The 26,561-nt window shown below is 29.8% G+C and overlaps 1 protein-coding gene across 3 annotated transcripts in view; it reads right to left on the bottom strand.

Annotated features, from left to right (window-relative positions):
- Positions 1-26,561, bottom strand: part of LOC142332154 (nose resistant to fluoxetine protein 6-like) — a 50,100-nt gene that overhangs the window by 699 nt on the left and 22,840 nt on the right. For all 3 annotated transcript variants that reach the window (XM_075378422.1, XM_075378423.1, XM_075378424.1), the window contains exons 6-12: positions 24,182-24,351; positions 18,340-18,502; positions 15,984-16,171; positions 13,500-13,632; positions 11,516-11,705; positions 8,070-8,212; positions 1,380-1,491 (exon numbers count right to left, since the gene is read on the bottom strand). In XM_075378422.1, the coding sequence (XP_075234537.1) occupies positions 1,380-1,491; positions 8,070-8,212; positions 11,516-11,705; positions 13,500-13,632; positions 15,984-16,171; positions 18,340-18,502; positions 24,182-24,351 (1,099 nt within the window). The remainder of the gene's footprint in view (positions 1-1,379; positions 1,492-8,069; positions 8,213-11,515; positions 11,706-13,499; positions 13,633-15,983; positions 16,172-18,339; positions 18,503-24,181; positions 24,352-26,561) is intronic.

Genomic DNA, 26,561 nt, shown 5'->3' with positions numbered 1-26,561 from the left:
TTTCACAGACTGTTATATTATACTCATTAATTCAAAAATATAAATTATTATGTATTAATTTTTTTGGGAAAGTAATTCTTTTTTTAGTAAAGCTAGTACGATAATAACTGGGAAATGTTGAATTTTGTTTTCTTAACATTAAAGCACAGTTACATCATTCATATTTACCACTACCAGACAAAAATATAATCGTTCCATTTTTATATAATGAAACTTTTTGAGTGTAATATTTTGTTATAATTTAACATTTTAGTTTTAGACAGGATTTTACGTAGCCATAATAGATGATATAATAGAGAATAATGATGACAAGCATGGACTTTTAAAAAAAGTGTGGATCTTGTGCAAATAAAATGCAGTTTATTAAGTAAAGGGTTTTCACCCAAGTGTATCCATATTCTACGATATGGATAACAGAAATACAATTATCGTTAATGGGAATGCCATGCAAGTTTTTATTACATCTCTCTTCAAAGCTTGTTGCAATTGTTATCTATATTTAAAATCCAGTTAATAATTTTTTTTAAATTTCTCTGAGCATTCTCTGATTCTAATCTCCCGAAAATCTTCAGATGTAGATGAAGGGTTATGATTCAGTAAATCATAACCAGAAAAGGGTCATTTTATTTTAAGGAAGGTGATACAAGTTATTGAAGAGCAAATGACCAGTAACATGTTCGGGTACTCTACATTCTGCATCTTGAAATGAGGACTTAGGACCTAGGTTTTTTTAGTTATAAGTCTGTAAAAATGTAAATATTGTTACATGTAAGCTTTAAAATTTTATAGAGTTTGTAAAAATACACTCTTTAAGAGTAGTTTAGTTTTTTTTTTAGAAAAAATGAGGAAATATCCAATATTTTTCAGATCAAAAGAAGAAAATTAGAAAAGGGAACTTTTTATTATCAATGTTGTCTTAAATATTTCTAGAAATAGAAAAACGTTTGCATCAGTAACAAATCTTGACTAAAAGTATGAGAAAAATTTGTTCATAATTATGAACAAATATAATATAAATAACACTTGACGCATTTAATATAAGCTTCTTATCAAATAATTTAAAATCTTGAGATGAACTAATTTAAATATTTATTGCATTTTTATAAATCTTTTGCTAAGTTCCTGTGCATTTTTGTAATTAGCATTAGCTACTAATAATTTATTTTGTTCATTTTATTGAAATGAATGTTTGCTTTTAGTTTCTGATTGAAAGGTCTTGTCTTAAATTCTTTTGTTATTTTTGTCAAAACACTAGATATTTAGAAACTCTATAATAAAATTATGAAATTAAAAAATTATATTTTATTTTAATTAATAAAAACTAAAATGGGAAATATTAAAAATAAATTAATATTTTTTTAAAATTCTTACTCGCTTACCTTTTTTATTTTCAATAATTTTTTGTATATTTATTGCAGGTGCTTCAACAGCAATATGTGCTAGTAGTGAGAATATAATACTGTAGAATAAGTCACCTAATGTTAGTGATATCTGAAAAATTAAACAAGATTCATTGAAAATTTGAGCAATTTGCTAATATTATGCATTATAATATTTCTTTGTATTTTATCATGATCTTTTACAAGAGTCCATTTTCTAGTTGTAAGTTACAAACAACTGTTTCCACCATATAAGGCAGAGCTCTTTCAATTAAAAAATGCTACTTATGAAAAGTTTTTTAAATGCTATTTGACTTTTTATCCCTTGAATTTGTAAGGGTTTTTTCAAAATTAACTCTAAATTGATTTTTGAAAATAATACGACTACTTTGTAGGACGTACAATGACTTGACTTGAATATTTTGGCATTTTTTCCACTTCTTCCTACAACTAGGGGTCCATTATCTGCCCTAGTTTGACGGATAAAAAAATGATCCAATCTGCTATTCAGTGGTGTGAAATGAATGAGAAGCTCTTGATTGGTATAAATGACTACTTGGGTGGTGGAGTTTGTGAGGCTTTACAAAAGCTGGTTGCTATGACATAATTGCTTAAGTGTGAGAGGATTGTGGAAAAATATCAAAATGAAAGCAACTTGTGTATAAATGCCTACAAGCATATAACATAAAGTTACTAATCTAAATAGTAAGCTTTTAGTTCTACATATATTAATTACAGATTTTCATTATTACGTGTAAAATCTGATTTTTGTCATGGATAAACGAAATTAAATATTAAAACAGGTGTGCAGATTTAAATAGTTAATGTTTAAAATTTTAATTTTTTCCATGTGTGTTTATGTTTGCATTTGTGAATATAATAATACAATATTAAATGTTCTATATTATTTATTTTTAATATTTTTAGATGTTTTTCTATGTATTTGTGTTATCGTTATTTCTATATGTACCCAGGTGATCAGAAACATCTGAAATCCCTTTCTTTTATTTTTATATGATTTTAAATTTTCTAAAAAATTCCTTTTTGTAGAATCTATATTAGTTTCACCAATATATTTTTGTTTGCTATTATAATTCAACAGATGACACTGCTGTTAAATTTATCCTTTAATATAATTTTATGATAACGTAAATATTTTGTAAGCCGTTAACAATTTGACAAACTGTTGTGAGTAAAAAAGGGGTAGAGTAATTTTCAGTATGATAAACATGTTTATTATAAATACTGTTTATACTATTTGGTTTTTTAAATTAATTTTTTTATTTGGGTTGTCTTTAATACATTTTATTTTCCCAAATATAGAAAATTTAGCTACATGGAAAGGGGAAAGTATGGATGGTGATCAAGTGAAGAATGAGCTATCGGATATTTTTTGCAAATCTTTGCATTTTAGAGTCCAGATAGTTCAGCTACACCAAAATATATATATATATATATATACACATATACACACATGCAATTCTTCAAATTTGACTTAAATATTTTTACATCTGGGGCACTATCGAATTAAATTTAAAAAAATAAATATTATGTCGATGGGGATATCATGATAAAACCAATTTTGAATCTCTTCATAGGGAGTTTTGAGAAAACTTGACATTGACCAATTTTTTATTTTGCATTGATATAATCACAAAAATATTTTTTTCAAAAAATCAACTCCCACTTAAAATTAATGTTTTTTGCTCTATTCCTTCTGTTTAAATATTTTTTAATGTTTTGATTTTTTTACTTTCACATTTAGAAAGGTTTTTTGAAAATTTTCTTTTTATTATTTTAACCTCTACTGAAGGGTGTTAAATTTAGAGAAAATTTAAGGTTAACCCTGCATATGAATATTTTTAGAAGAATCTTTCGCAAAATTTATTCTCCAAAGATTATTCTGTTTTTTGTGTTTTAGTTTTTAATTTTTTTAATTTATTAGAGATTTAACTATTTTTTAATGTTTGTTCCTTGATTGGAACCCTTATTTTTTAGAAATTTTTTCATTAAATTATCATATATTTTATTTATGTATTTTTTCTTATTATTGATAAGTAATTTTATTAATTTAGAACCTGTATATTATCTGATTTAATAATTCATTGATTACCATTCCTGTTATTAGTTTGATTACCATCCATGATTGACAATTGTCCTAATTTTGTTTACATCAGATATTACATTTGACAGTAGTAATGCATTAACCAAAGTAGTATTTATAATCGATGAATCCATGGATTAAAAAAGTGTTATTATATAGAGAGATCCAAAAGTTGTACACATCAAAGTAATAAAGTAAAGTAAGTTTCCCGGTTCTCTTCTTGTCTACAACTGACCTGCATTCTCTAAAATTGGTGATTAACCAGTGATCACCAGACGAATTGCTAGGCACTGCCACATCAGGATATTTCCCACAAAATTTGTCTACAACATGTGCATAAGAACAATTGGAGAAGTAATGTTCAACAATGAAAACCCATTGCCCTTTTGAAAATGACATGTATACCAAGCAATAAACAAAGCACTACTGCAAGCGTCGTGTAAGCAATGCACATCATAATGGCATCTGTTTTTCTTAACACCCATAGTGCTATCTTGCATTAGCCAATAGAACTTTTTCAATTATCCTATTTATAGACACTTTGACGTGCGTGAATTTTGGATCTCTTTGTATAAATTGATAAGATTATATTAAGTTTACTATTTTGGTATATTCGTAAGTAATTTTTATTGATTAATAATTATAACAATCAGCAAGAAAAAAAACAATTTAATTATAAAAGTGTTAGTGAATCTCCTTATGACAAAAACATTATGAAATCAAAAAAAATTGTAAATAATACAAACCCGCAAAAAACACTTACAGTATGAAGGTATCACTCAAAACAAATAATTGTTTTTCCTGAATCCGAAAAAAATTGAAAAATTTAAAATTACAAAGGTTCACTTACCATGGAGCTATTCAAGTACAGAATAATAAATAGCAAACGCAAGTTACTCTAAATATGTTCCTCTTTACAATAGTAGGTAGCTTGCTTTTTTTTTTAAGTAGATTTCATAAGAAAGCTACCTATAGTAATGGGTACCATGATTCGACTTCTGGAAAATTGTGACATATTTTCCCATTTCACATCCCCTAGACCCCAAAACAACTGTCAGTTTAAAAGTTTATTTATATATATATATTTCACTTTCTTGTGGACACAGTAATCCCTTAATTTTGTGCCAATCACTTTCAAATTGTTCCTTAAAAATAAGTCTTGTCAAAATCTTGGTCGACTTTGTTAATGGCCAAAATCCGACCATGAGGGTGGAAATGGGGGACTTTTTAAAAAAAACAAACTATTACTATAACTTTCTTATTAAGTAAAATATCGAATTCGTTTAAAGTTCCTACCGTTCTTTGGATATGAACCTAAAACTTATCTAAGTAAAGGTTTTTGATATCATCAACCATTGGTCCAGGGGGTCGAAAAAAATCATACCACCCTTATAGGCACAGTATCGAATCTGTTTAAAGTGGTCGTTAGTCTTGTAAATATTACCTAAACTTTTGTCTGAAACAATTTTGGATATGACCAACCTTTAAGGCAAGGGATGACCAAAATTAAAATGTGCATGCGTGCATGAACACACACACACACACACACATATTTTTTTTTTTGTCTTCAGTCATTTGACTGGTTTGATGCAGCTCTCCAAGATTCCCTATCTAGTGCTAGTCGTTTCATTTCAGTATACCCTCTACATCCTACATCCCCTACAATTTGTTTTACATACTCCAAACGTGGCCTGCCTACACAATTTTTCCCTTCTACCTGTCCTTCCAATATTAAAGCGACTATTCCAGGATGCCTTAGTATGTGGCCTATAAGTCTGTCTCTTCTTTTAACTATATTTTTCCAAATGCTTCTTTCTTCATCTATTTGCCGCAATACCTCTTCATTTGTCACTTTATCCACCCATCTGATTTTTAACATTCTCCTATAGCACCACATTTCAAAAGCTTCTAATCTTTTCTTCTCAGATACTCCGATTGTCCAAGTTTCACTTCCATATAAAGCGACACTCCAAACATACACTTTCAAAAATCTTTTCCTGAGATTTAAATTAATTTTTGATGTAAACAAATTATATTTCTTACTGAAGGCTCGTTTAGCTTGTGCTATTCGGCATTTTATATCGCTCCTGCTTCGTCCATCTTTAGTCCATTATTGCTATGTGAAAATGCAGAGAGCCACATTTTCTTGGAAAAAAAGCAGCTGTAGTTTTCCATTGCTTTCAGCTGCGCAGTACTCAGAGGACTGAGTGATGTTGATACGGCCGTTTAAGTCATTGTGACTCCCGCCCCTAACAACTACTGAAAGAGCTGGTGCCCTCTTTCAGGAATCATTCCTTAGTCTGGCTCTCAACAGATACCTCTCCGATATGGTTGCACCTTCGGTCCAGCTACTCTGTATCGCTGAGCACTCAAGCCCCCTCACCAACGGCAAGGTCTCATGATTCATAGAGGAGGACACACACACATATATATATATATATATATTATATTTATTTTTTTTAATTCATATTCTATTATATTTACATGTATAATTTATTAAAAAGCTTTTTATAATAACCTTTTGTTACATCCTAGTATTTTCTGAACTCTGATAGCTTGTGCCACTAGTGGAATATACATGGAAAAGTGGAGGTTTCAATCTCTCTTGATGAGAAAAGAGTAAAACATATGATTGTAGCCTATGCCATCTGACTAAATATAGATGAAACATAATTTATTTTTAAAAAAGCCAAGTAAGTTGGCTTGTGTGAGAAGAATAAAAACGACAGATTCATTTTTGTGTGAAATGAATTAAATACATGTAAAAGGTATCAATTAATTAATACTTAATAGTGAAAATAGCTTTTATATAAAGAAAAATGTATAACAAATTGGTATTACCGGTTATCATACAATTGTACATTTGGTGAATGAAAAATCATGTTATTTGTGAATAACAAATGTGTGTGTTTTTTTTAATCTTGTTTTTGGGGGAGGATTCATTCAACTCCCAAACAAGAGCCTTAATAGCAGACTAGACTACATTTTGATAATAATAATTGTATGAGTATATATATTGATTTTATATATATATATATATATATATATATATATATGTATAAAAGCTTATAAAGTACTGCATGACTTTCTCGGCTATGCGGATCAAGTGTAATTTAATAAAAGTATAACTTTTGTGAAAAAGTGTAAAAAATTGCTTCTCATTTTGGGTTTGGATTATAATATAGGTGCCAAAGCTACTTTAGTTTTAACAGCCCTTTAAGTGTTGAAGAAACAGACAAAAAAAATTTAATAATAAAAAGTAAAAGAATTGGAGACAAAAAAAATTTTATATATATATTTTTTAGAAGTGAGGAATAAATTTTAAGAAAGATTTTTTTAAAAAGCGTTCATAGGTTAAGCTTAACAAATTTGCTTTAGTGAAGTTCTTTAAATCTAATATCTTCAATAATGGCTGGCCTCCATGGCACGACTGGTAGCGCCTCGACCTTTCATCGAAAAGGAAACTTTTGTTTCAAGATGTTGAAACGTCCGGGTGTGTCATCCGGAGGCCTGGGTTCGAATCCCAGACAGGCATGGCATTTTCATACGCTACAAATCATCCACCTCATCCTATGAAGCAATACCTAATGTTGGTCCTGGAGGTTAAAAAAAAACCTTCAATAAAAGCTAAAATAAGGAAATAAAAATTTTCAAAAAACGTTTCTGTATTTTAGGTTCAGGAATCTATAATTTAAAAACAATTGTAAAAATTTCTTGTTAACTTTATATATATGAACTATAAATTTTCAAAAAATTTTGAAAAATATGTAAATTGAAGAGATAAGAGCAAAAGAACAAAAATACATATATTTTAATTTTTAGAGGTGGGAGTTGATTTAAAAAAAAAATTTTTAATTTATATATATTGTAGGTAATGGAATGGAATGGAATGCAAAGTTGGCAGGAGTCTATTACTCCCTACTTTATCGCAGAACCTGGACAGAGTCCCTTGCTGCTGGATCTTTCTAATCGGGCTTGTTTTTAAAAGGGTTATTTTTTAATCTCGGATCTAATTTTTCAAGTTTTGTCTATTATTATTTTAGTGAATTTAAGACGGATTTAATTTAATTGTAGGTAACAAATTTTCTTTAATAAAGTTTTCTAAAATGCTTCTGAAAGAATCAAAATTGTTGTTTCATGGTACCCTCCTTCCCCTTGACAGATTTAAAAAAAATAATATCATCAATGTCCCATATATAGAAATGTTTGAGCTAAATTTGAATAAAATTGGTTTGATCAATCCTGACATAAAAGACCAGAAGCAGTGCTTCACATGTACACAGTTTGTTTTTTGTCTGTATGAACTAATTGGACTGTAAAACATAGAGATTTGTAAAAAAAACGATACCCCATTTTTAAATTGATCACCATGGTGTAATGTAGTAAAATCTCTTTACTCTTTTCAATTAAACTTGGATTAGCAGTCATAATAATAACAATGATTTCACCTATCCGTACTTCAAGCCAATAAGGATTTTGCTGGAGCAATTACTATTTTTTTTTATTTTTATATTGCCATGTGTAATCAATGTTATTGTATAATATACAGCATTACTTATATTCTATAATTTTGGTGTCTTTATTACCTGAGATACATTGGTGAATTTTCTTGGGGTATCAACATATCCAAACTGTAGTTGCTGAATAAATGGATGTGTTAAATAAAGACAGTACGATAATTTTCCTAGATAGTGGAATGTTTCGTATGATAAAAATGAATTTAGCATTCCTGAAACAAATAAAATGAGTATTACCTTGTAAGTAGATAAATAGATTGTGATTGTCTTTGAATAAACAATTCAGTGCAGTATAAAATTGGTAAGGATTGCTGGCGAATTGTCAAAATTTTATTTATATTTCTTTTAAATATTTTGGTCAAGCTTTAAAATGAAAATGTAGCTCACTCAATATGCCTTTCTAGTGCAAATTCAAAGTCTTTAAACAGTGTTTTACTAGTACAGCTGCCATTATATAACCATTTCAATAAAATCATTGTGTTTACTTCATTCCATCTTAATTGTCTTAAAAAAAGATGAACTCAGAACAATACAATAATATATTACCTAGAAAACTTGGCTATAATCCTGTGCTCAGAAACAAGCTATTTTTGAAAAAAACTGTAAAAACATGCATACATAATATAGTGGTGAAAATGATAACATTTTCACAACTTTCTGTTGCGTTCAGAAAGTCGCTCTGCAGTGTGCGTTAGAATTATGTGATGCATTCTATTCTTTTGGCGTTAGTCGGTTTTCCTGGTTGGTCGTTTGTTGGGCGTTGCTCAGTAATAAGCCAAGATGGCAATAGCTGGTTATTGAACTTGCTTAGTTTCATTTCATGTTGTTTTTGTTTATTGGAATCTATAGTTGCAAGAAATGTTATGGTTCTTTCGGTAGAGGAACGAATTTTTCTCGTTGAGCACATCTTTCGTGAAGGTGACAAGAATACTGATTTAGTGAAGCGTAAGCTTTCTGAAAAATTTCCAAATACTCTTGTTCTTCACCACAGTGCATTTCAAACTCTTATCATAAAAATTTCAGACAATAGGTTCTTGAAGACGCTGATTGCATTGGAAGACCACCTTTCTTTCTTTCTTTTTCCTGTTTAGCCTCTAGTAATTACCAGTGGAAGACCACCTAAACGAACAGAAGCTGTTTGATATTTCAGACTATGGCCAAAAGTTCATCAATCAATGTGTAAGTTAGCAGAGGAGCAAGATATCAGACTTGCTACCGCATATAAAGCTGCAAGAAAAAAGAACAGAAACTTTTCCCCTACAAAGTAATACGCGTATAAAAACTGAAAACTACAGATCGTGCCAAAAGACTATGTTATTTCAATGATCTAAACATTTTATTGACCAAAATTCTGTTTATATCCTCAATATTATGTTTTTTCCTGATGAAGCATAGTTTCAGGTGGGAGAGTATATTAATTCACAAAATACATGACTGTGGTCGACATCTAACCCTCATGAATTACATGAAGCGAAAATTGGAATCTGGGTCGGTGTGAGTAGAACGCTCATAAGATTGTGGGTCCAAACTTTTTTGAATATACACTTAATAGCGATCGTTATTATGCTCATAACTTCACAAACTTAATTAGTCAGTCAACAGAAGTGGAAATCAATCATGGTTGGTTCCAACAAGTGTGCACCAGTGCACATAGCTAACAGGTTAATGATTATTTTTTTTTTTTTATTAAATATCTTTAAATAAATCATTTCTAGGGATTTGTGGCCTTCATGATCGCCTGATCTGAACCCCAGATTACTTTCTATGGGAGGCCGTGAAACAAGCAGTGTAACGAAACAAACAATGCATGATTGCTAACTAAAAATCACCATAATGAGACATTCCAGTTCATCAGCGGGTTAAAGTGTTTGAAAACAAATTGAAACTTGTGCAGTAGGTCTTTTTAACACCTTTTATGAACTATTCCAATTACTGTAATAACTGCTTTTGTAAAATAATGAAATAAAAATAAAAAGTAACAGTTAAGAAAATTACATCATTAAACTTCCATAATTGCAGTGCACGGCAACTTTCCGAGCGCACTGTATAACGCTTTTATAACATAATATGAAATCACACTGTACTGTTTCTTTGTTCAAGAAAAATGTTATTATCTCTCTTGAGCAATAAAGCAATATTGTGTGATGAAAGAGCATGTAATAGAAAGAGCGTAAAACATACCACACATTTTTACATATCAAAATGATTAGCACCAACAGTAAATCGGTAGAGTTTTATAAGCTCATATGTAAGTAACTTTTCCAGCGTTTGCATTGAACAAACAGACATACCATTTCACCAGAATTTAAAAAACCAAAAAGTTCTATTTGCCAAAACATATCAAACTATACAACTTGTCATAAAAAACTGCAAATGTATAAATTATTTCATACTGTGCAAAAAGGGAAAACATATTCAGTACATATTTGAAAATTTTGAAATATATAAACACACACTCCTTCATTGTACTTACTAACAAGTTCTCATTTTAATCTTTCATCTTCTTTTACTCAAAGGTTTGAAACTTCTTCCGACTGTATTTAATACCTCTTCTTTAATTTATGCTATTCTTCCATTGCAACTATTATTAACTGAAGTCCATGAATGCATTAGAGCATTGAATATTCCAGAAATAAAACACCAAAATGGTACGGTACATTGATTTTTTTTTTTCTGTTCTAACACTATTATCTATTTTTCCATTGCCCAAGAAGAAAAAGAAACTCATAAATCAATTAGGACATTTATATTTTCAAAAAAATTAATGAAATGTTCATTGCCAAATTTTGTATTTAAAAATTTCTTTAAGAATTTATGTAGTTACTAATGAAATATATTATAATGTAAGCGGGTTGTTACAAAAGTGAAACTGAAAATTTACAATTGAAAATAAATTAACATATTATCTAAGTTGTTTTAAATTCTTCTTTCACTGTTTAGACAATGCTCTAATTGGTTTGATATTTTGTGTATGGTAACCCTTTTCTTGAATTAATGTTTTATATTGTATTAAAGTTTTCATGTAACTGATCCAGCCACCAAGATCGTGTGATCTTGGAGACAAAATAATTGGCTTGATACACCAAATTCTGTCATCTAAATAAGTTGCATCTGCTAATATTTAGCTTTTTTAAGAATAACCTTTTGGTTTCATGTTTGAAATCATTTTCTACTGTGCTGTATGGTTTTACAGAACACCATTGATGATTATATATTCCAAACGTTTTATTACAATGTATTTACTGTACTTGAAACCCATTAAATAGAGCTTAGTTAGTCGACATGTATAGTTATGTATATGTCGTGACATATACTTTCCTGTCGGGAGATAAGCTTCAAGCTGGACTAAGGGGGGGCTAGTCTTCAGCCACGTCACTTGGGACCGACTGAAGTAACGTCTTTTAGGCAGTTACCAGTTGCTCTCAAGCGGTTCAAAAAAAAAATGATGTATACTTAAAAAAAATTATATTAAGGATATTATACTTTAAAAAAGCATGATACATATTTATGTTTACCTCCATGACCGGTTTGACATGCAAATACAATCCAACCGATTCCAATCGCCCATAGATTTCGATGCAGTGACTCATAAAGAGGTTCAATAATTGAATTATATTCATGGTCATATTGTACAAATGGATACATCCCAAAAAATGATACTGAGCAACATATTATTGCAGTTATCCATCCGTTTACTACAAGTACCTAAAAGAATAAAAATTGTAGGATTACGTGTATGATTAGCTTTTACTGATATTAGAAAGAAACTTACTTGCTTTGTTGTTATTTGAACCACAGCCTCTTTAAAGTTTGTTCAAAAGGAAGTGAGTTTTAATTCTCAATTGGTTGAACATAGATAACATTTTATGAAAAAAATTAAATTAGACATATATTCTCAAAATTGTATATTAGTTTTATTGGCATTTTCTTTTTTAATTTGTAATTTTTCTTTATTATACCAATAAAAATAAGTGCTGAATATTTTGATTTTCACAGTTTAATATTACAATTAAAATTATCAATAATAAATTTACATTGCATCAATTTGTTACAAAATATTTGTGATGATAATAATATATTATTATAATGTACTGATAGTAAATTATTTTTATGAAGGTCAAACCAAATTCTTTAAATACACGATTACAAACATCGTAAAAATACTTTTTAAGATTTTAGTTGTGTAGAATAGTGTTTGGCTATATACTGTATAATTAAAAAACTTCCACCAAACTATCTGTTCGTATGTCTAATTCCTTGATTACTGTTAAAAAAAATTGATGCGGATTTATGAGTAAAGTTTTGTGAAAATGTACTTACACATCACTATTAACAAGCAGTCAGACAAAAAAAAAATTAAATCAAACTATAATAACATACATAAATACACTGTTGAGTACGTTAAAGCAGTAAAGCAAGGACTAATTATCCTTTACAAAAATTGATACAATTTTTGATAATTTCTCTGTACCTATAAATTTACCAAAAATAAAGAAACCATTTTTAAATGGTAGAACAAATTTAATACAGATAGCAATTTTTTATAATTTTTAACTACTGTTATGTAGATCACAGCTAACCTTTCTGATTTCATACTGTTTAGAGATTGCGCAATTGATGATTCCAACTCATCTACTAATGAAGGTTGTAGTAATTTCATACTATAATACACAACACCTTAACCTCTAATATTATAATTACTTTTTTAAATATTTGGTAATGTTTCCTTGATATTACAGTTTCTTGAAGTCTAAAGATTAACAATTTGCTATTAAAAGTTGAGGGAGGCCATATTTTATTCCGTAATCCTTTTTATATTAGTATATGGAATACATTACTGAAATTTGTCATCAAAATATTAATTATCAACAATTTTTTAATTAAACTTTCTGACTGCTCTTCTCAACCTACATTCATTGATATTTTTTGTAATACAAACCTGTAAAACAAAAAAAAAAAAAAACAGTTTATAATGTAATCCAGCCTTAATAGTTAGTATAAATTCTTTAATTGTATACACTGCTTGTATTTTAGTTGTAGGTTGAGTTGGCAGTTTGGTTTGCTGTTGTAGATTTGAATTATTGCTTTAAATTAATCCCAACTAACTAATATCATAAAAATATTTTAAATCATCCTAAATTTCTTTTATAATTAAATTTGAGGTAAGTCAGTTTCTTATATTTAATAGGTTACAGAATTTTTATTTTTTCCTATTTTTATACATATTTCATAGTTTTCCTTTTTCATAAATATTCCTTTTGGTATTTATGATTTTAATCTTCATTGTTACACCGGTAAAAGCTATCGTGTGGTAATTTAATAAAAATGGGTATGGAAGGAAAATATTGCCAGTTTGTTTAGGTTAATTTAATCAAATAGCGGTGTACTAAAACTGTTCTGTTATGTAGTACCACCGTTATGAAGTTCAGTTTAATTTTTCCCTTGATTAGCATAATGAAATGTAAAAAAAACTAAAATTTAAAACTGAAATGAAATTACCTTTTTCATCTTAATTTGCTGCTTATTATGCTGTTGCAATATCAGACCAAGACCAAATCCAATTATCCATGGTCCAGCTCTCGTGTAAAATGGTGTATATGTTATGATTGATTTTTCTGTCATTACACCAAACCTTTTGACCAAAAAAACATCAAACTAATTATTGTAAAATTATTAGTACCGATTAATTAAATTTTATATATTGTTATTATAATATAGATTACTAGTTTGGTTAGGGTGAGCGAAGTGAGCCCTTCTGGTCTAGCCAGATTGGAATGGAAATGCACCCTTCCTGTCTGGCTAGACCGCTGCTCACTTGGACGCCACTATGTTAATTACCCTTAATTCTTATGAGTATAATACTGATGAATAACAACTAAAGCCTGTTCAGTTTATGAAAACTATCAGTGTATTGTAATTTCTTGAGAGCAACATTTTGATCACCACAGGACTTAAAACTTTGAGTGATGTGGCTTTCAAAATAATAGTCGGCCTCCGTCTTAAAAATAGTAGCTATTTTTTACCTGTTCTTTGTACTGGTAAAAATCATATTTTGCACGGTTCTAAAAACATATTTTGTAGGTAACCAGAGGCAGGTGCAGCCAATTGCATCACACATATAGTAACAATGGCAGTGGCTGTGTTGATTCGGCTACCAAAGTGTACATTGTTCACATTTTAAACTACTTTTCTTGATAATTGAAAGAGATATCAAAAATGTGTATATAACTTTTTTTTTGTAGAAAATTTAATTTCAAACTGTTTAAGTGTTGGTCAAACAAACAGTTTGGCCATAATAAAGTTGAGTATTGGCAAGGAGTATAATCTGGTTGATACTACAAGCCAATAAAATGGCCACCACTTTGAAATAGTGAAACATATGTTCTTACCAGAATTTCCTATGTTCTAAAACTAGCGGACATAGTTTTTATACCAATTTGATGCAAATCTGATGCAAAATTTGATACAAATACCAAGTATCACGAAGTTTTCTTGGGACTTTGATAATCTATTCTACGTGTGAAAATACTGGAAAAAGTTCATATAAACATATGTTGAAAATCCTTTGTTTGCAAGTTAATTAAGGGACAGAATTAGCGATTTCTTATTGTCTTTGACCTGAAAAATAAAATAAAATAGGTATCAGAACTGTATCTGTAGTAGTTTTGAGAAATCTGGGGTGAAAACCAAAAATTCAGGTAAAAAAGCCCTGTTTTTTATGTTTGATGTACAACTTTGTTAAATCAGTAGGTAATAAACACCTAAAATATTTAGCCAAAACTTTAGTGAATTTATTCTGAACAAAATGGTGAGAAAGGTAAGTTGAATAAATAAATAAATGTTTTATAACTTTCAATGTTTTCATTTTATCCTTATTGCTATCAGTACATGTGTGTGCTCTATGTAATGTATTTATTTTATACATCCATAGTATGTTAGACTCTTTAAGAAACGTGTACTTTAGAAACATAATTAATAATAAAAAATTAAAGTTGTATAACAAAAGTGTAACATTTAAAAAAATAAAATTATTAATTATCTGGATTAGACAGTTGGATAGATAAATAATAAAATCATAACAGATGCTTATAGAAAATTGAATTATAAAATACATTCACTTCTCATAAAAATTGAACATGCTGTGGATGTATAAAATAAATATATTTAGAAATATGATACATTTAACATTCATATATATTGATGATGATGAAAATAACAAGAATAAGATGAATAAAGATAACAAATATTATATATATATATATATATATATATATATTTATCTTTTTTTATTGTTTGGTTCATGTGGTATTACGCAAGTGTGCAGCTTTCTTGAGTCAGGACCAGTAGGCAGCTTCATCCCTTGATTGTTTAATTATGTACCAGTAGTTTATTACATCGATAGAATGCCAGACAAGGTGTTAATTTGAATCAAAAAAGTGAATATTTTAGGAGAATCAGAAACAAAGAAATTATATAGAGTTATTTATAAGTCGTTCAGCTGGACCTTAACACAAATTCCCCTGCTCGGTAAGATTAGGATTAAACATCTTTGCTATTCTGTAAAACTTTCAGCCTAAAAAAATAATATTTTACTGAAGGATTTTTCATGCAGGTCTTTGAAATCTATAAAGAAACTTTGTAAGACAATCCTTTCCAGTCAAAAAAGGTCTGTTTTATTAAGACCATTTACCAGGTATAGATTTAATTCTTTAGAGAGGCTTGTGTAGACCTTTTGTCTGTATAACCTATTTAAGACTTCTGATGGTAATCTCAACCTGTTATTGCAAATATAAATGATTAATATATCTTAAGGGAATATTTTAAAATTACAAAATGAAGGAACTCATCAAGTATTTATAATTCTATGTTAGTGATTATATTTTTTTTAAATTTATTAAATAAAACCTATTAAATATTTATTAAAAAAAAATTGTAGTTTTGCATATATAATATCATTATGCATAATTTTATTTAAATACTTACGGTCCAGCGTTTGAGGCTGCTATTTTATATTTGTGTGACAGAATAAATGTAGTCAATGTGTTCATAACGATGAGTGAAAATAATACATGAAATATGCCTTTTGGCCTCTTTGCTGCTATATATAAGAGTATTGGTGAAAACATAAACATTTGCATATCTGCAGATAAGTACCATGCTTGAGGAACACACTGCAAAAACATACAAAAGTAAAATTATTCGAATTATTCTATTATAAGAAGTAAGTATTAGACCGTGGAGAAAAAAAGATGGCTTCTTCCAGAATATTAAAAACTTAATCTCATATTTAAAAATTAAGTTTTAATATCTCCTGCATGGTACCGCTCATATGTTAAATAAATGAATTAACAATATTATCCACCTTATCAGAACGTTGATGTGTTTTCTAGATCTTCCGGTTTACTTGGAAGCCATCATCAGGAGATAAAATTAATGCATTTACAGTCAAAAGTATAAAAAATCATAGTTAAAATTTAAAAACATTTAATTTAACAATTTAAATGCATTAATTTTAACTTGTGATTATGGCTTCCAAATAAGTTGAAAGATCTAGAGAACACATTAACATGCTGGTAAGGTTATATTAATTGTTAATTTATTTAAGTTTTAATATTTTTAGTAAAACTTAATCTCGCAAAGGAAGGAGTAGAGTGCAGGTTGCTGAAATGATGTTTAAGGAGTATTTTAGGAAAACAAAGTGTCATTAAAAATTAATTACTGGGATAAAATGTATATTATAATATAAGAGGTCTGTAAATAAATTAATGAGAGTGGTTCAGAAAAATTTTTTATTTACAATCCAATTATACATGGACTATCACCTTCGAAATAGTTCCCTTGGGAAGCCATGCAATGCTTCAAATGGTTTTCCACTCTTGATAGCAGTGATGGAACTCAGAAACCAGAATATCGTTTAGATGGTCAGTTACATTTTTTGTAATGTTTTCTGCTGTTTCAAAATGGTGGCTTTTGAGGTGTTTTTTAAAGTCTGGAACAGGAAAAAGTTGCATGGACTCGAGTCAGGTGAATAAGGTGGTTGAGGAACTACAGGAATGTTTTTCTTTGCCAAAAACTCATTAATTGAAAGTTCAGTGTGACAAGGTGCACTGTCATGATGCAGCATCCAGTTGTCTTTGATGGCTGGTCTCATGGGCAATTCTTTTCTGCAGTCTTTGAAGAATTTCTCAGTATACATATTGATTTACAGTCTGTCCTGTAAGCAAAAACTACTTATGAACAGTGCCATTACTATTGAAGAAACAAATTAGCAGGATTTTGATTTTTGATTTGCTCTTTTTTGTCACTTTGTGAGTTTGAAGTGTGCCACTCCTTGCTCTGGCGTGTTGTTTCTGGGTTGTACTCAAATATCTAAGATTCATCACCAGTAATAACATTTTTTTAGAAAATCAGGATCAGTTTCAATTTGCCCTAGAAGATTGCGGCACACTTACACCCTGTTGTTTTTCTGTTTAACAGTTAGGTTTTTTGGGACCAATTTTGCTAAACCTTTTTCATGTCCAATTTGTTTGTCAGTGATGAACTGATGATTAAAATTGATGAATTTATGATTCAAATTCAATTGTTCTGCAATCATTTTGGCGTTTAATCACCGGTCGTACCGTATCAAGTCTCTGATTTCCTAACACTGTCGTCACCTTTTTATGTTAACAGTCTTCCAGAGTGTGGATCATCTGCAACTGATTCCCCGCCATCTGAAAATGCTTTAAACCGGTTAAAAATTTGGGCTAGTGACAGAGCATCATCTCCATATGTATGCCGTCTTCGATTCTGAAAAAGTTTCAGTAGCATTCTTACAGAGTTTAACACAAAACTTGATTGCACAACATGGCCCATAATTAGCATTACTCATTTTTGTAACGCAACAAACAAAGTTTGTTTTCATCTCGCATGATAACAATATACTAAAAATATTAATGCCAAATATCAATCAGCTGTTCATATAACCATATGTTTACTAGTAACTTTACAGTGTTGCCACTTTGGTTGCCAAAAGAAACTAGTCTCATTACTTTATTTACTGATCTCATATAATATAAACAGTGCAATATATAATAATAAAACAAAATAATAAACAATTTAATATATTATAATATAAATATTTATGTTGATAGAAATAGACATAATAGCTTTAATTTAAAAGTTATTAAAACATAGTTTTTACTTTTAATTCAGATAAATAATCCATTGTACCTCTTAAATTAGTATTCATTTATGCACATATTTGTGTGCTCATGTACAAAATATGTCATTAGCCTAACAAAAGGATATTTTTGCACAACTGTATTTGTTGTTAGACAATATTTATTTATTTGCTTACCATACTGTGCGGATCAATAAAATTGTGGACATACAGTAGAGTAGCATACCAATATCGTTCACAGTTATGTCTTCGACCTTCCAGTTTATCACAGAAATATCCAAGGCAGAAAATATTTGTTAATAATGTTAACATTATCATTAAAACTACAGGTGGTGTTATCCTGCAACAGAATTACGAACCTATTATTAAAATGTACCATCACCTGCTTAATTTTTCGGAGCTCATGTATCTACAAAAGTTGTTTTTAAAAAAATTTTTAAATTTATGTTCAGACTGAACACAAATCTTGCTATCCAGTTAAAAAGCTGCTTGTAACATCAATAATGTGTAAATAAAGCCTCATGTGGGCCAGAGCATTAGAAAATTGAACAGAGAAGACTGAAAAAATGTAATGTTTTCTGATTAACTTTTTTATTCTGGGTCAGAATTGTATAATCGTAGTTGGTTTAAATATATTTCCATTTCAATCGATTGCAAAACTTTACTTAAACTGTCTTAACATCTATGAAACTAGCCGTTTGTCTTTAATTTTTGTTAAAATGTTTTTTCTTAGAGTAGTCTAACAGCGTGTAGTTATTGTTGTACCACCAAACCATCTTGGTGTACTAATTCAACGTATGTCACTGGTTCACCTTTTAATAAATAAACAATATTTAGCAGTATTTAAATTACATCGATTAATCTGTATAAATGTTGTTTACATGTATTTAATTGAAAGTAATTGTTATAATGTTCCTGCGCTTGTAGTTTTGGTATTGGATATAGAACTAGAATTAGAACAATACATTTTAAGTATTATAAATAATTATCAGCTTGCAATTAGGCCGGTTAAATAGTAAACAAATTTAATACACATTTACAAGAAGAAGATGATACAGTTAATATATCTGATTACAATAAATAAAGAGGAGGTGAATACATGAAACTGAACATACTGTCCGTCAAAAATCAAGTAATGATTTTTCCCTCTTTGATATTACAATTTAAATATTACAAGTAATAATATAAGTCTTGATTTGTAGTCTCGATAAATTTTAACAGTATAATTGTAAATACACATATATTATATAGTATAGGCAATAGAAAATTAATATAACATGATGATCAATACTGCTATATGATAACAGAATAAAAAACAGTTTTTTATTATGCATATCAATATCAAATTAACAAGATAAATATAATTTAATTGAATAATGCAGTTGTATATAAATAATATAACCTAGTGTTATACAGTTCAAGAAAATAATTAGATTGTAATATGCATATCGCTATAATAGAACAATACAATTAAATGGTTTAATCTATGCTTAGATTAAATTGACATATCATATAATACAGTAGTAATTATACAGTCGTAAAGCTAATTTATATAAGTAGATTTACAAACCATATTTTCTTTGTATTATTTATAAAGTGACTATATAACTTGATTATGCATAATCATCACTTATAGATAAAATCTAGGGCAGGCTATACCTCATAAATTAATTGTACCTAGGATCATGTAGATCTAGGATTTCTTTTAGAATGTTGTTAGTCAGTCCAATGTCAAGATATATTCAATGGCCAAGGCAATCATAATGCCGTCGGTAGAATATGTGTATAATTGTACAAAGCCAAATATCAATCGCACTATTTTGTTGTATTTCAGAAATTCTATTGCTTATAAATATCTTCCAAGCAGATGGTTGTCCATGAATCTAATAAAGTGCAATTGTAGAGTCAGTTTTATAGAAATATCTTGTCAAACTGTACCTTTAACGCATTAGTTGTCTTTAATAACAAACAAGTAAGTAATCAACAACCACATAATTCAAATCTGGGTAATGTTATTTGTTTAAAAGGGGCAAGTTTTGATTTTGAATATAGGAAATTTGATGAAATTGTATTGTTGGAAAATAATATTCATACTAAAATACAACAACCACAGCCTTTTACAGAGGCATCAGAAAAGCCATGTATTTGAATTGACTTAACTTTAATATTATTGTTGGGATTTATAGAATGGTCTATTTTAATTGTATAAGGTGAGCCATTGAGATAGTATTGGTTTGGGTAACTCCTCGTCTCAATTGATTTTAATTTGCCATAATAACTGCATAAAGCATTTATGAGAAAATACGATAGGACCAATGAGTCCTAGTGGATCAAATACACCAGCTATGATTGACAAAATATTTCTTTTAGTATAAATGCTAGAATCATTGGAATGGGTAATTTGGTAAATTAATGTGTCTGAAGTGTTATTCCAAAGAACTCCTAAAGTTCATATGTAATGTTCTTGATTAAACGGATTAGACGAATTATAATCAAGGGAAGCACTGATGGAATTGTTAGTATGAACGAAAAACCATACTGTAGTAATAATTTAGAAATATCGGTTTTCAATTTAATAACTTCATTTAAGTTGTCTGTACCAGTAATGATGTCCTCAACATAAAAGTCATTTTGAACAATCTTAAAAGCTTGTGGATAATCACTTCAGTCTTCTTTGGCTATTTAAATTAAACATCGTGTGGCCAGGTATGGTGCATAGGCAGTTCCATCAGTTACCATTCTTAATGCGTAGTGTTTTATCTTCTGATCTGGAGAATCACACCACAGTATACGTTGTAAGTTTTAAGATATTAAGTTTAACTAAACCTGACGATACATCTTTTCTGTATCCAAAATAACGACGTATTTATGGGTTCTAAATCTAAGCATTATAGAAAATAGTCTTGTTTGACTACTGGAGCGACTAATATAGTATCGTCGAGTGATAAACCATTAGTAATTTTAGCCGAACCATTGAAAACAACCTGAATTTTAGTTGTGAGACTAGACAGTTTAAATACTGGATGGTGGGGTAGGTAGCACGCATTAGATCGTTTAATTGATAAGTCATCTGAGTTGAGTGATGACATGTGACCTGACTTTAAATATTCCTGAATGAACATAGAGTAGTCCCTTTTAAGGTTAGCATTATTGTTTAGCCTTTCTTCTAAATATAAAAATCTATTCCTAGCATCAACAAAGGAATCACCTAGTTGAATATTATTGGATTTGTGTGGTAATTACACTACAAATATGACTTGACTATTTTGAGTAACACGAATTGAAAATGTTTTTTGTATTTGGAATTTTTTTCATTAAGTGAGACATTAGAATTAATTTCTTAGTTCCTCCAGATGTTCTCAATTACATTCAAAAGATTTGTAAATTTTTACAAGAAATTAATGATGTAATAGAGTTATTGCTCTTACTACTAATAGGAAGGCAACCGCTGAGAATATATCCTAATTTCGTTTCTTAAACAATAGGATATTTAGAATTTTGTATACATTTCTGAGGGAGAGTAAGACTTTGATAAAATTGAGCTCCAATAAGCATATAAATACGATTTGTTTTATTAAAATTAGGATCTGCAAAAAAAAGGTTATGAGGTAAATTGAGATGTGAAATGTCAAAGGTGTGTGGTGGATGATGATCCGTTATGTTTAAAAGATCAGCACATTGAACTTTAAATGAAAAATTCATATATAGAGAGTGCAACAAAAATACAACACTTATTGAGATTGAGATACTGAATTATTTATCCCTAACATGGGAAGATTAATTTTCACAAGCGGAAGGCCTAGTCTTCAGGTAAATTCATGTGTACAAAAATTCGCTTGACTGCCAGAATGTAGTAAGATCTGACATATATGAGTATCGTCATGATCATCATCGGCATTACATATAGTAGCAGCCAAAATTAAATTTTTGTTTGACTGCAATTTTAATGAAGAATAATTATTATTAATCTCACTGTATTGTCTTTTAAATTAGAATCGATAATCTCATTCATATAAACAAGAGTATTAAGATTTTGAGAGCAAATATTACATGAAATGAAAGAATAACATCCATTAACAGAATGTCCTTTACATAAACAACTTAAACAACAATTATTATATCTTAAAAAAGTTCTTCGATCATCAATGGATAAATTAAAAAAATCTTTACATTGTTGTAAATTATGATTTAAATTACACAATAGATATTGTCTGAAATTAAATTTTGAATAACAACTAATATTATTTCCCTTCTACTGCTTAACAGTATTTGAAGTAAATCGTTTAGTGAAAGGTTTGGTTGTATTCTTGCAACTTTGTCCTTTAGTGCTGTTTTGTTGGTTATCTTGGTGTTTTGATTTATTTGGATTAGTATTCCCAAGAATCTGTGTTCTTGATTCGAGGAATTCTAGTAAATCTTGAAAGGGAGGGAACCTCTGATTTAATTTCTCCTTCTATTTTTTAGAAGAATTGTAGTCCAGTTTTGAAGTCAAAAATTGAACCGCAATAAATTCATAAATATTAATTGGAATTTTCAATACTTCAAGAATATTTACATTAGAAGATACTTCATTAATAAATTTGGACAAAGTGTCCAAAGATTCTCCCTTTAAAGAACTTAATTTATGAATGCGATCAGCATTATGAAAAGCAATTATGTATTGTCAAATCTCTTCTTTAATAGTTCTAATGCTATTATATAATTTTCATTTGTTATTGGCAAGTTCTTAATAATGTCCAGCGCTTCATGGTTCGTAGAAGAATGAAGATAATGCAGTTCATGTAAATTTTTCAAGTCTATTATGTACTAAGTCATTGAATATACTATAATAATGTTGCCAGTCTAAGAAAATCACCTTTAATAGTGGTATGTTAATCGGTTGCGATTTTATTTGGCTAATTGTTGTGTTTACACTACAATATATATAATATATTGACTATATTATATTGAATATATGAGACTGAACAGTTGTATTCAAACTACACTCGCTACTCACTAGGGGCGTAGTATAGTTTAGGCTGATTGTGTTAGGCGCGGGGTCTTCTTCTCCGCGAGTTGGGCTTTTGCTTAGTTCCTGAGGGCAATGTGGTAGCGTTAGGTTTCAGCTGTCTTCTTCGGAAGGCAGAACTCATTACTATCTCTCGTGGCGAATTACCGATATAGATGTCCCTCGGGGCATCTCACCGTGGCCGGGTGAACACTGTGGAATGTGTTTCAGTTTGAGGGCAAGAAGATATCCTCCGTTAAAGCCATTTCTGGCAAGGAACGGAGGGGGTGGTGTAGCGACCTGACACGCTACGAGGCGGGATCTTCTCCCCGCGGGGGGGGAATTGAGATGCACTCACCACTCATCTATAGTGCCACCGACAGCACTATCAAGGCCAGTGAGATTTATTTATTTGTAATTTTTTATGAAGTGAATTTCTCATTTGTTCTTTGTTTCAGATTTATCTCTTTTTGATGTTCTTATGAATGGCCTGTTCATATTAGAGACATGCTTAAGTATTTTTCTGTGTTCACTAAGGAATGCCCCAGTTTTACTCTATGGACTTCACTGTGAGGTAAATTGAAAATTTATTTTTCAACATATCTTTGTTTTATTGCATGTTTAGTTCTTTAAATTCATTAATTATAACCTGTTTTAATAAATGAGTAATTTATAGTACTGAAGTAAAGCTATGTTTAACAATAATTAACAAAAACAGTCACATTTATTATAAAAAAAATGAAGAATAGAAGGGAAATAATGGAAGATGTGTAGAATGTAGTAAAATAATGAAATTTGTGTTTTTGATAAATATGTTAATTTAGAAAAACTTAGCGATATTTAAGATTTATGTTAATTTTTTTTTTTAGTTTATAGTTTGAATATTATGGAATTAGGTTGTAATTAGTGTAGTTAAAAATTCAGTGTTTAAGGTTTTAACAATATTAAAATAATTTTTTCTTGCGCATATAAAAAGTGATGTTTACATCTTCTGTACAACATAGAGTTAATTAACATTTTTATATACCATACCTTATGTATCTTCTTAAGTATAGTTGTAAACAATCATTCAATTTTATTCTATTTGACTTTTTATATTTGTTAATTAATGAGTAAGATACTAAGAGGCCGCCAATAAAAAAAAACACATCAACAAATATATATCCATTTATTAAAATCAAATTCTTCCATTTTCTTATTTCCTGAAAAAAAAATTTAATGTAAAAACTTGTTTTTTAGACTCTTGGTCTGTGTTTCACTTTCAGATTAAGGTATTCCTGAAAGTAGCTCTGAAAATTAATTCAAATCAAATTATTTATCATATACCAATTATAATTGGATATGATATGGATTAATTAATTGTTCAATAAAAACACAGATAATGTAAAATCACTTGTATTTTAAATAAAGAAAGAAAATAAGAGATTTCCTTGATTGAATGACCGCAGAAGGAGAAAAATAATAAATGTAAAAGATAAGAGATTATTTTTAACATAAAACAATTTGTGCACGTCCTACTATAAAAATTCGTCTTCAAGAGCACTGCAATTTGTTACAAGTTGTCTTTGCTGCACCCCTTAGTATGTAGGTAGGACCTGAAGCAGCCGTGTCGACAGGAACTAAGTAAGGAAATAGTCTACCTCTCCAAATCCCATACTAACCCATGGTGCAACATGTTTAATTAGCCTATATATCCATCTTCCGAGGTCAGATGCATCTCGTATCTGGACTGCCACCTGTCTAGGAGAACATGGTAAGATGACGCCCTATCCTCCCCCTGATTAACAATCTCCCTGTATCATACTAGCAAGTCTATCTGCAGAACAGCTGAGTTCTGCTCTGCTAGGCATTAGAACTCAGCGTCTTTTCTCAGCTGTAAATGTACAATTACTTCTAATCGTTACTTGCTTTATGTTATTAACCCCCTTAGCGGCGTTCTCTCATAAATTACTGCTTTGATCTTTGTCGGTATCATAAAAAGAACACAAATCTGGTTATTTTAGAAAACGAATTTTATAAAATTGTAAATAGCGTGAATCCTTATGCTGTAGTTTATAAGGACAGCTTTAAATACATAAATTCTGTTGGTTGTGCTTTTGTGGTTGGCAACAATACATACATTTTTGGCCTTCCCGCATCACCAGTTTTTGTTGCGGAGTTGTATGCTACTAGTAAGGCCTTGCATGTAATTAGCCCAACATTTTAACATGTACTTGTTTTCTCAGATTCCAAGAGTGCTTTAGAGATGAGATTAGTGATGTGTGTTCCTGTTCATTGTGTCACTGTGGAGCTGTTCATGCAGAAAGAATCAACAGGAGGTTATTATTTGCTGTTTGCAAATAGGGCACACTAGGGTCACTCATGGATATCTGATGATGTAAACAGATTCACGTGTTTGTGCACACTGCGATTGCCAACTATCAATGCCTTCCATCCTAGTAGATTGTATCTGTTACGTGGCTTTGGGTTGCAAATTTAAACTAGGGGCTGACATGCGAAGTATGTTTGGGAACAATGCAGTGATGTTATTGAATGTCTTGCAGTTTATAAAGGTCGTTTATCTTGATTCAAAAAGTTAATTATTTATATGGTCTGTGTATTTGGTATATGCTGCATATTATTTTTGTTCTTTTAAGTTACTTTTCTAATGTCATGGAATCTTTCCTTTTATGGAAAGTCAATTTTATTATTTTAATTAAAATTAATAATATGATATATGTTTGTGTTTTTATCTCTCTTTTAGCACAGGTTACAGGATTTTTTCTTTAAGATGTATTTTTATGTTGCAGTGTTTTAGTTTTTAATTAATTGTCAGTTTTTAAAATTTATTTATTTACAACATGAATATCGTATCAAGACACTGATAATGACACTTCGCTGAGTGCCCAAGAAAATAACCTGCTCAGTGCGGCCACAGTCTTCTCGGTTTAAAGTTGGTTTCAATTCTATACCTCCTAAAGGGACCCCTCCTGTCTAGCCATATTCCAAGGTACTTCACCAAAATACTGGGATGAACAGTCATCATGTAATAGCAAGGTGTTGTGCCTCTGATTCCTCCTTCCAGCCATCGCCAACACCTTAGTATTTACCAGGGCCAATTCCAGTCTGTTATTGAATAGCCAGCCTTTCACTAACTCGATGGCTTTGTTGCCCCAGTCCATCATGTTCTGCTATATTACCCGCTACAACCAGTACCAAGTCATCGGCAGAGGTGACTGGGGCAACATCCTTAAGGAATGTTAACCTCAGGACCCCATCATAGTCAACATTTCACTGTAGGAGTGACAGCACTCTGCAATGTAAACATAGTCTGTTAATGCTAGTTACAATGATAGTCTTCTAGGAGCGGTATGACTGAAGCACTCTCCTCAAATAGTCATCGACCCCCTTATCTGCAAACAACTTGAAGATC

Source organism: Lycorma delicatula, chromosome 11 (genome assembly GCF_047948215.1).
Source record: "Lycorma delicatula isolate Av1 chromosome 11, ASM4794821v1, whole genome shotgun sequence".
Taxonomy (NCBI): Eukaryota; Metazoa; Arthropoda; class Insecta; order Hemiptera; family Fulgoridae; genus Lycorma; species Lycorma delicatula.
Note: the sequence above shows the minus strand (reverse complement) of the source record. Positions and strands in the feature narration are given on the sequence as shown.